The following is an 11,907-nucleotide window of genomic DNA, read 5'->3' on the forward strand; positions in this document are numbered from 1 at the left end:
GAATATCTCCATGCTGCTGTATACAATAAAATGGTAAGTTCTGCTGTCAGTGCAGTGCTGTCCGTTTTCCTCTGCAGGACTGTCTGGGGGATTTCAGCAACCCAGGTACACATCTTGCTTATTCCTGTGCCGGATATTCTGTGTGTTTGAGCTGGAAGAGCGAGATTTCCCTTTGTGCCTTCTGAAGAAGCAAAGTGTTTCACAAGTAGTTTTGTTCCTGCATGCACAGATTGTCTTGTGGTCAGGAAGTACMCATTTCTAGATGTTCTAGATTTCTGCTATCTTGAAACTGTTCTTCCATCTTTTCTGTCAATCTCTCTGCATCATTCATCTCTCCAGTGCACACACAGGTGCACACACACACCCCTGCCGCCCCAGGCTCAGCTCTTGCTTCAGGTTTCTGTGGTTTTAGGTTTAACATTCCATCCTTGCTGTGAGCATGTGTTTTCTGCCTGTCATTTTTTAGCCTGGACTGAATTTTCAGTGCTAAAGTTTTAAAGACAGTGGAATTGTAATGAAAAACAGTGACAGAATCTCAACTCTCCTGTTTGAATTACAGAACTGTAGCATCAGGCTTAGGCACAATGCCAGCAAGTCCAAGCACACGCCTCAGGGATCTGTCTCAAACGTGTTTTTAGTGATGCTGTCTCACAGAATGACTGTATTGGGAACCTGTTTGAAGATGTGAAGCAACAACCAGACCTCTTGTAGGAAAAGTGTGTTTCCTATCCAAGTCATCATAATTTCAGAATATGAGTGCTGCTATCCTCTGGTGGCAGTTCAGTTTGAGGTGTGAGCAGTGACACTGGAGATCTGGGTGGGTTGACTCAGCTGGACTGGAAAACAGAAACACATTYTCACACCAGATTCCTGTTGACGCCMCTTCTGGCATATGCCAAACTCTTCGGGTTGGTCTGGGAAAGCCGCACTTTAAGTTTTGAGGAGCCCTGACACCAGTGACTAGTTTATTATTTATTTAGTGTAACTGTTTAGAAACTGACTGAATTTCTGTAAATACACTGGAAAGATAAATGTTTTGTATTCAAAGAAGCGTTGTCAGGAACAGCTGAGAAAATTACCTTTTATGAAAACAGCTGAGCAAACACATAATACCAAGTCATATGCTAGATGTTGTGGTTTACTGCATTTATGTGCAAGATAATCTGTAGCTGTAGAGATGGAGAATGGCAAGCTCTTCCTTTACAACCACCCCTAGGATTTGAATTCATGCAGTGGCACAAGTTGCATGTTTATTTTTCTTGTGTTTTCAGTAAACATTAGTTGTATTTCTTCATTGGACTGCCTGTTGGAAAAGTTGTCTTCATGTTGGTTCTCTGTCTACCAGGAAAAATACGGGTTATTTATCCTCCTATAGGCAGAAGAACTTGCCTTTCTATTTATTTTGTTTTAATTGCATTCTGCTCAGTTTCTTTGCTGTATTCAGGGCAGGTAGGATGGCACTGCATGTCGCCTCGCCTCTGTTTAACAATGCCTCCCCAAATGCGGAGATCTTTGTTTCTAATAGAGATTGCTCGCTATACCCAGGTCCTTAGAATTGTGAAAATCATATTCAAATCGCTTTCTGCTTTGGCGGCCTTGCTCTCACTGACATTCTGGCAGCATTCAGTGATGGCTTTCATTTTCCAAATGCTGTGAGTAGTTTGGAGACTCTCAAAGCTGCATTTACAGTAAATGTGATGTTGCAGTAACAATCAGTCAATTCAGCTTAAGAAAAAAGCCACCACCTCCTACTAAAAAAAATGTTAAAATTACTTCAAATAAAATCTTAATAGTTCCATATTGTTACATGTATAATTAAAAGCTTTTGCTCTTGAAAATGGGGTTCTTTTGATTTGCTAATTGTAATTCTTTCTACAGTCAAATAGACTGAGGTAAATTTTTATGATATKAAGAATTGGCCTCCTGCTGTAATGTGAAAATCCATTTTTCACAGAGCAAAAATTTCTCTCTTAATGCCTTTCTTCATTTTTAGCAGACTTTGAAATCATGACAGTGTCACTGAAAGAGAAGTTCTCAAATTTAGCATTGCAAGCATTATCTTCAGGTATGCATCAATTGTGCTATGCAGCTTCAGTTTGAAAGGAATGGGTGACCCAGAGCATTTTGATCATGGAAAAGGAAAGTTATTTTTGTGGCTGTTGGTGCAGTCATCACTCATTTTGTTAGGGGATGGTCTGTGCAAATTAAAAATTTGGGTCTTTTTAAGCAATTGATAATAAGTGCCCTTCTTTAGTGGTTGCACAGAGTTTTGTYTCAATACTGTAAGAAACTCTCCTGTTGCTGGAATATTCACTTCATCATGGAGCCACTTTTGTGTGGCTCAGAGTGGGTTGACTTGGGAGGTTTGGGAGAAGGATGGAGGATGTCACTAGGACTAAAGTGTTTTGTGTTTAATTCTTTGGGCAGGCTCAGTATTTAGGATTCAGCATTCTTAGTCAAATTGGCAAATCTCTATCCATCTTTGTGACCCACACAAGTGACTACATAGAACCAGCCAAATAATTAAGATTTTTTTAAAACTATAATTTTACATTTAGTGTTTAAAATTAAGTGTAATAATCGTGCTTGAATGTGATGGAAATAGTGCTGGGCAATTACCACTGCAGTAAAAAACTGTTAAAGTCAAGTTTTTGTGCTTTTTTTTCTCCCCAAAAAACTCCCTGGATAGAGCCAGGCTTGCAAGGCACTGGGTACCTAATGGATCTGACACAAACACAGGGGCAAGTTTAGCTTCTGTCTCTGCATGGGAGATGGGTGCAAACTGGTCCAAGTTTACCCAGGCAAGTTTACTTTGCTCCAGCATGTTCTGGCTGGGTAATAGCCACACAAAGTGATGAGCATATTCTTCACAGAAGATGTAAGGGTTGTTACTTTTCTCACTCATATCTGCCAAACATGTGAGGTAAAACAAAGTTGGACCTGAGTGGATGGAAAGGTCGTGTGCAGAACTGTACTCTCTGGAGAACTCCTGAAACAGTGGAAACTCCATGGAGCATTCAAGCAGTATTCCTGCTTGTACATCTGTTACAAACTCGCACTGAAATACTTTTTAAAATTCCCGTTTAGCTGCATATGTAATCTGGCCAAATCACCTTAGAAATTGGTGACCTCGCTGATGCTATTCCAGCAATGGCCAGACCTTAGTGTTGYAAGAAAGAAAATTTCTCTTCAAAACGGGAGTATGTCCCCTCAAGGTAAAATCCGTTATGGAGTAATGATAAAAAAAAAATAAAAATCTGTGTTCCATGGAGGAGAAGCCTGGAGAAGAGGAGGCTCAGGGGTGACTGTATCATTCTTTTCAACTCCCTGAAAACACATTGTAATCTCCCAGACAACCAATGATGGGATGAGAGGACATGGTGTTAAGCTGCACCARGGGAAGTTCAGGTTGGGCAGTAGGGAGAATTTCTTCACAGAAAGGACATTGGACATTAGAATGGGCTGCCGAGGGAGGTGACTGTCCTTGGATGTGTTTAAGAAAAGACTGGGTGTGGCAATGCCATGGTCTATTTGACATTATGGTATTTGCTCATAGGTTGCACTCGATCTCAGAGGTCTTTTCCAATCCAGTTGATTCTGTAATTTTGTGGCTCTGTGGGGTAGCCTGAAATAAGACTTGTCCTTTATTAAACAATACCCATGGTTTGTGTAACAGTATTACATGCAGTTCAGTCATTCATGAAAAAAAGCTAAAACATTTGCCTGGTTTCCAAGGTAGGAAATAACATGTGTCTGTTGCTTAGACCCCACTTTTATTAAGGATGGAAGAATGATATTACTTCAGCTACTTGGTGGGTTCTGGGCTTCCTGTGCTGGCTGGGGTAGTGTGTCAGGGTTCCTTCTGCTCTCTCAGGAGCTGCCATCTGCAGTGGTCACTTGGCTGCAGGGAGCTGAAGTTCTATGAGCTTCTATGCGCTGGGACAGTGCAAGGAGAGCGTGCTGTGCCATGGCCTGGGCCATCGGCAGCACTCATGCTGTTTCACTGGTGGGAAGGATTGTCTTTGTCACGAGGGGAGCGCTCCTGTTTTAATGACTGCACTGTGCTGAGCAGTGGTTCCYTGCTGGCCAGGCTTCCTATTGCCCATTGGGTCCCCACCTCCTTCTCTTTCCAGCTCTTGGATCTGATGGTTCTTCCAGCCTCCATACAGCAGCTCTGTAATCAGCCCAGYAGCAAAAATGAGTAACAAGTTGATAAGCTTGTTGGTTTGGGTTCTTCTCAACTCTGATGCTGATATGTATTGGGAACTACTGGTTTTGGGGCTTTTTAATGCTTAAATAATCTGAAGAGTTTTGTCTGCTTAGATGGCTTGTGCCCTTTTTGCCAACTGCTGGCAGGCAGTCCGAATGTGTGTCCAGATTGTCTGCTGCCTTGTTGTTTGGTTTTATTTTTAATGTCTCAGTAACATCCATGCCCCTAAGGGAAAATTTAAATTATAAAAATTAATTCTTGTCAGATTGTTTGTTTGAATTTCAAGTTGTTTTGCTGTTCCAGGGATGTTGCAGTRTCATTAGCAGGATCATGAAACCAGGTTAATCCAAACTGGCTTGCAAACMCTTCTAATTTTGGATTTGGAGAAAAATTAGTCAGTTGAACATGACTAATACATTCATGCTGTAAGGTTGGTGATAGTAAGTTCCTTAGACATTGAAACATGCAATTACCCTAAGTGCAGATAAACAAAATCTTTTGTGCATGTGTTGCATGTACAAGGATATGCACATTTGCAGTACTCCATGAGCACTGGTGTAGCCAGAGTTGAGGCTGCSATTCAAGGCTTGCAGGAATAGCCATGTGTGTGTGAGGAACTTTTAATTGCAGATTACTGAGGGTCAGGGTTAATTTTACAAAAAAAAAAAAAAGGAGACAACAGACCGCCATAGATCTGGCTGGAAGATTGTTGATATATTTGAAGGGTAGCAGTCCCTACTGGTTCCACTGCAGCCTTCTGGTACAGAATTATCCCTGCCTAGCCACAGCTAACTTGCTCTAAGATGCTGGCAAATACTTCAGCATTGGTAGAAGTGACTTCAGTGACTCAGTCCACCAATTCATGGTTTTAGTCTCTGACGTTAGCTCTGCAGGAACAGTTCAGAGTAACTTTACACAAAAGATAGAATGAAGAACACTTCTGAATATAAAAGCAATGCGGGTGATGGGCAGGGGGGAATGTAATTGCTGTAGCAGACAAGCCAGAGTACTAAAGTTGTGAATTTGTATTTAACTGAAGAACAATATCTTTAGGTTTCTCCTCAATAGCCTGAAATTTTTTAATGCTTAGTTCTGTTGGAAATGTTAGCTCTTCAGCATCAAGCTGGGATAGGCTCTSTGGGATGGGTGTTTCAAAAACTTTACTGASTCAACAATCAWTTTCTTGATTTGGCAATCAAGATTRTTTCTTTMTAGCTAGTAGGTTCCTGCTTTTCRGGGAAACCTTGCTRTAGTGAACTCAAAAATAACCTCATCATCCCATGCAATTTATCATCAWATTTTTGATTTAAAACTGATAAAAGTAAGGTGAAGTCACAGTGTCTGGCTGGTGCTAGGCTGCTGACATGGTGTTGTGGACTATGGGTATGCCACTTCTGGAGTCTATGAATCCCTTCTGTTGCTGCTATACTTGTGTCCCAACTGAGGGGGTTGACTGACTGGAAAGTTGCCGATTTTTTGGTTAAGGCAATGGTTAAACCAGTTTGGTGATCGCTTCCCCCCTTGGCAGATGTTTGGGCCAGTTGAGCAGTTAATAGCAATGGGAAGCAGCCTYAGGAGGATGGGATGTGTGCAGTCTGCAGCCGTGAGTCCTCCTCTGTTTGGGGGACACTGGCATGGAAAGGAGACTCAGCTTCTGTTTGAGGAGGAAAGCTGAGCCTCCCGTTCTTGTGCAGCTGATCCAAGATTAGAGTTTGCACARGACTGACATTTGTATGGGACTGTCATCTTTGATCGTGACTTGCTCTGAGATGTTTCAAATGAGCAGTGCTAATGAATCTGTTAATTACACCCATCCCAATGCTGTATTACTTCCTGCCTCCCTTCACTGATATTCAGCCTTCCCAGATCAGARGCAGGGTGGTTGCTGGCTTGGGGAGGATGTAGCTCAGTAATGTCAGATAATTTGTTCTCACAGACTGTGCATGCCACAGGGAATAAGACCTTGTAATGTTGTAATCCTGCCCCTGTCACTGCCTTGATGTGCTTTATGGATCTGTTTCTTTCTTCCCATAATTTTCAGTAGTCAGTGAAGTCCACAGGGGCTGGTAAGAGGCTTGGCACTGGAAGGGGATAGCTGTGGCACTCTTAATGTGCTTGCAAAACATGGGCCGTAGAGTTTCCTCATATCAAGCTGAGCACCGTTTTTTCAGGGCTGTTTTGTTCCAAGATGARCATAGCAGAATCTGCCAAATCCTGGACTTTTCCTATGGGGAAGTATTGTCTCTTGCAGCAACTGTCTGATCCTGGCAGTCATGGYCGGGCACCTGTGGCAGCATGACCCTGGCAGCAGCTTGCAGAGATTCACCACTTCCATTTTATGGTTCAGTTCAGATGAACCCTAAGGCTCATTTCTCTGAAAACTGAGGGCCAGTTTCTGTGTGCGTCCATCTCTGCCACTGGCAAAGCMGAGTAATGCAGTCTACTGGAAATGTATTTGGAGATTGATGCCAGATTCCCAAACTGGAGAGCATCAGCTTGCAATTCAGTGGTGCTGACGTTTGCAGGAAGGCTTTCTGTTCTAAGCTGTCAGATGTTAGCCAGTGTATGTAATTAACTTGGTATGATTCTGCTTCAGAATTAAATATTCATTTAAAAGAGACTTAAAAAACATCCTGATGTTTTTAATGTCTGGATAGTAAGTGATGCTGCACATAGCAAGGCATACATTTATTGTTAGAGAGATTGGTTTCACGGCAACTCCTCTTTGTTACTGTGATACACAGAAAGTCCTAGAGGCTTTTACTGTCCATCACTTCTCGGGTCTTGTGGGTGCTCCAGATACAAAACCCACAGATGTACATTAACAGTGGAAACAGAAAGTAATACAAAAACACAGCCTGAAATGCTCTCTGGTTGYCTAATTATCCCAAAGGACAAATGCCAAACTTTATTTTGCATAGTAGTTTTTCTAGAGTTTGGTAATAAATCTTGTGACCAGAACAGGAGAGGGCATGGAAATGGAAGGGGTAAAAGGTTTGTTTTGCCTCAGAGGAAATTCAAGAATTGGTTAGAGAAGTGATAAAGAACAACACCAGACCATGGTTTGCAGAAGGAGTAATACTAAAAGCTCTGTCCTGAGTTAGGGAGAGAGTTGAGGTTTTGCTGAGAAGAAAGTTATGAAAGTTTAAAAATTAAGTAGTCCCATTTGATTAAAARATTGGAACAGGGTGTTATGTGTAGTTGTTCCATTCAATTACTGTTTACCTCACAATCATGAAGTTTATTGACCGCTTCTGGTTTCTAAATCTGTTACATATTTTGATTCGAATTCTGAGGTATGCATAAAGAATTGATTGTTTTTAAGACTTGAATTTTGTTTCCTCTTTTGAAAAATATCCCAGGCATCAAAATTCCCCTTTTGTGCTTTATCAGAACTGAAATGAAGGATTTGCCTCAGAGTTTGTGAATTTGCAGAGCTTGTRATCAGAAAACAACTTCCTGCAAGATGTATGGGCAAAGGATACAGAATTGATGAATCCAGCTGAACACCAAGATTTTGTCATGCTTGAGGCTTTTTTTTTTTTGTTGGGAGAGGAGTTTTTTATTGTTGTTTTGATTTTGTTTGTTTGTCTAGATTGTATCCAGGATGGACCATATAAAACCAGACGTATTGATGCTTTGCCTTTGTTCTTTTAGTTTTATTTTAGGTTTTAGGTTTTCTAGTACCACATGGCTGTGATGGTCTGGTCACTTCCATCAGTTCAAGTTTAGCAGAGTTATTCCACATGGTACCTTAAAAGATGGAGACTAATAGTGTAAATGAGATTCACAGCAGGCAGATTGTTACCTGTGAAAAGGGATGAAAAGTCCTTTGTAGCTCCACATARTCTCCAGGTGAGGATTCTTGTTTTGTTCAAGAACGTTTTTAGTACCATTTTGCTTCTGTGTTCAGGCGGACAAATAAGATTGAGTAGTAACACCAACAGAAAGCATCGTACTTTCAGTGAAACATCTTCTTGATTTTTAAAAAAGTAGTCATAAGACAACTTGTAGCATCGACCAGAGATGACACATCAAGAGGAAATTGTGTCGAGCGAACTGAGCTTTGCAGCTTTGCTTGTTGACACATGCTCCTTACCTACAGCAGCACGTTAAAATCATCTTTCTGTTTTGGTATAAAGAAGAGGGAAGGAAAAGAGGAAGTTACACTAACCCACTAATTTCTACATACATTTTATTCTGAGTATATTAGAGTGATGGAAAAATCTGAGTTCATSATTTACTTCAATTCAACTCAGTATTTGATACCAGTAATTGTTACCCTCCAAATCTGTGTTTATTTACATGTGGCCTGTGTCCGGCTGTTGTTGTTGTGACATGGCAGAACCAGAGGATGTGGTGGAGGAGAATACAACCAAAGGCTGGCATCCACCCTCTCTCACAGTCAGGGAATTGCACAGCTCKAGGCAGTTCAGGGCCAAACAAACTTTGGGTATGGAAATACTAAGTACCTGCTAATTCTCCTTATTTCAGAAAGGCTTTCATACCATGCAGTGTTTCTGTTAATTACACATTATAGATACTTSTGTATTTTAAAAATGTCTAGTAGATGCTTCAGAGCAACTAACTTCTCCTTTATTAATGACTGCTTGTCTACACCAGTGATTTGTTAGCAGACTCGTTATCACTTGGGCTTTTTTTCTTCTGTCAGTAACAGCTGCACTAAGAGTGACAGCACTGAGTCATGTTACGATTTAGACTTTGTTTTGTGGCAGCAGAACCAGTAGTATTAAATGATCTCTTTCTCCCCGTTTCTTCCTGTTGGAGTACCCTTCATTCCAAAAAAATATCTGTTGTGGATGATAAAAGCTTGTGGCAGGGTGCGTGCTTGGCCCTCCCCGTTCTGCAGGTTTGTGGGGAGGCACAGCCCCTGAGCAGGGAGCCTGCTGCTGTTTCAAGAAGGGAACCCTGTGTTGATGCAAGACTAATTAATATTGTTTTCATTTAGTCTTCAGCTGTGTTACCTTGTTTGCCTTGGAGGATAAAATGTACGGTGCCAGATTTTGTTTCTGGCTTAACAGAATGCAAGTTCAGGATTCTTGGACCGATAGACTCCATGATGAACTGCTCTGGTTTTCATGGGGAAGGTGTTAGTGGATGAGCTGAGCTCTGTGACTCTGTTTCCTTGAAAGAAGCTGCATTGGTGCCTGTTGGATGAAAGATTTCCAAGTAGRGCTGCAGATGGTTTTAATGACTGGAATATGTGTAGATCTTGCTCAAAAGAATTGTTTTCTTTCTTTTGCAGTTTCTTGCACAGCCACCCACCCACTCGACAGAAAAGGAATTCTTCAGCCTCTTGTTTCAAAAGACCTTGGACATTTTTCTGCTGTTCCACTCCTTTTGCACCCACATTTGAGCAAAAAAAAGATCCGAAGAGGAGGATGAGGCAGCTTAGAGGAAAACCCAAAAAAGAGACCTCCAAAGATAAAAAGGAGAGAAAACAGGCAATGCAAGAGGCCCGACAACAGATCACCACCGTGGTGCTTCCCACRCTGGCTGTCGTAGTACTGCTGATTGTTGTGTTTGTTTATGTAGCAACTCGTCCAAATACAACTGAATGATGCAGCTTTTCAGACTCACTAGCTTTGGGATATTAATTTTACCAAGAGCCAAAAGGAACTCTCTGCCACTCTTTTAGTACTTTGCAAGGGAACTTGCTGGTATTTTCAGTCTCTCTCTTGGTTAGGGTCCCGTGGATTCTCTTTTGGAATGTAACATAAAACGTATTAGTGAATGTACCAGTACGTTTTATGGTCCAGTTATGTGCCTTTCAGACTTTTAAAATGGTGTTTTTCTTAAAGCTGTTTGAAGCTCTATATTGTAAAAGGAAATCGTGTTCTGCTATAAATTTGTAAAAAATCAGCTTTCAGCTTTTATCACTGTTACAGATAATGTTGCTCCCATGAGCTCTTGTATGTCTATTTCAGAACTTCCAAAGAAGTACATTTCTTCTTTGTACTTAATGTCATATGAAGTGCTTTGATTCAGAAAGGATATATTTATTTTTTGAATAAAGAAGTCTTACTTGGAATCTTCAAATTATTTTGCAAAAAAAAAATGACATTGTGAAAGCCTACATTGTGTAATAATTTTTTCATCAACCACTATATAGTTCAGTCAAAAAGAATTTCTTTTTGGTGTGAGATGCCAACATGCAAAGTGAATGCTTCAGGATCTGCTAGAAAGAATCTTGCAGAATTTGGAAAGGGATTCTGCCAGGTTATGGTGAAGTAACTAATAACAAACTATATAAACACAGATAGTTGCTTATCTGAATGTTTATTATTTGAAACTCTGTAAGTGGCAATAAAAAGGTGGTTTTGCATACAGCTCTTGATTTTTTTTGTTTTAATTAAAGAAGGGAAAGTAACAGTGCAGCTTTGGTCTCTGATCTCTCTGCTGAAGTGAGTTGCTGTCTTGTGACATCTCATTGGAAGGAAGCTGTGAGCACAGCTTGGGCAGTTTAATTCTGGGAAATCAAGCTAAAAATTCTCATCAAAATGCCTCAAAGACCCTCTATTCTACTACAGCCCTTTCTGATCCAAGTATCTGAAGGTGCTCAATAGGCATTAACCTTCAGAAGATTTTGGGGAAGGAGATTGAAAACTCTTCATTGTTGTTTAAATGCAGACCAAGCAAGAAAGAATGTGATGTTACAGTGCGCTGGAGCGTGGCAGGAAATATCTCTGCCCTGAAAGTTAAAGACCCGTCAAATCTTTCCCTTACACATTGTCTTTTGGCACAGGGGTAGTCCCACTGAAGTCAGTGGGACACCTCACAGAGGGGCCAATGAAAGAAGGGACTGTGTTTCCTGCATTGCCCCCAGGTACTGCACTGCTGCCAGCCAAAGTTACTTTACAGAAAAGTGCACTTTGTCCTAAGGCCCTGTCTTCCCACAGTGGGGCGATCCTATGACCAGCTGTAAACCAGCTCCACGGAGAATGACACAGAGACCTGATGGTGTGAGGATAGCCATGGCTCCTGATGAGGTGTCACTGCTGCTGTGAATGTCTAGAATTAAACTAGCCCTGCAGACTGAGGTGGTATTGAAATACAAAGTTTACTAAAACCTAAAGAAAAAGTATGGATGAACTGTTAGGTTGTTTTCCCCCTCAGCTTGCATCATAGCTGGGATATATGCACAGTGAACTGCACAGATAGCATGGCCAGCKTGGTCTGACTGCAAGAGTGTTTACTCACAGAGAGACCAGCAGGAAGTCCGCTGGCAAACCCCTGTGCTCAGCGAGCCATGTGCTGACACTGAAATTATCTGTGCTTTGCACTGACAACTGCTTCCTTCAACTGGGGAGATCTGAAATGATGAATCTGTAAAGGTAATTGCTTAGTCTGTCATCCCCCAGCTGTTTCTGTTCTCCCAGGCACCAAATCCGTGCCCTATTTTTATTCCGTCTTCAGTCAGGGATGGCTGCAATGGTGCTTTGGTAGTTTGCACCTTTTTCAACTGAGCTGTTCAGCCTGAATAAAATTTGTGCCTGAGGAAGTGTGTGCTTTTTAAATATGTGTGTCTTGCAGGGTACTTGGTGTCTTGGGCACCTAGAATAGAAGTGCAGTTTCTGATAACCTCTTGCATAGATTCCTCCTCATCATCCTCTTTAATAGATTYTTAACCAAGGTTTTCCTGGCCCTGCTTGTTCTTAATATTTCAGGGTGGTTCT

The 11,907-nt window shown here is 41.3% G+C and overlaps 1 protein-coding gene across 3 annotated transcripts in view; it reads left to right on the forward strand.

The window, feature by feature from the left end:
• The window catches only part of SMCO4 (single-pass membrane protein with coiled-coil domains 4), a 28,747-nt gene extending 18,144 nt beyond the window's left edge, over positions 1-10,603 (forward strand). For all 3 annotated transcript variants that reach the window (XM_057375890.1, XM_057375892.1, XM_057375889.1), the window contains exon 2: positions 9,477-10,603. In XM_057375890.1, the coding sequence (XP_057231873.1) occupies positions 9,613-9,792 (180 nt within the window). In that variant the 5' untranslated portion in view covers positions 9,477-9,612 and the 3' untranslated portion in view covers positions 9,793-10,603. The remainder of the gene's footprint in view (positions 1-9,476) is intronic.
• Positions 10,604-11,907: the final 1,304 nt, after the last annotated feature.

Source organism: Malurus melanocephalus, unplaced genomic scaffold (assembly GCF_030028575.1).
Source record: "Malurus melanocephalus ecotype Western Australia unplaced genomic scaffold, MMel_1.1 scaffold_262, whole genome shotgun sequence".
NCBI classification, from domain to species: Eukaryota; Metazoa; Chordata; class Aves; order Passeriformes; family Maluridae; genus Malurus; species Malurus melanocephalus.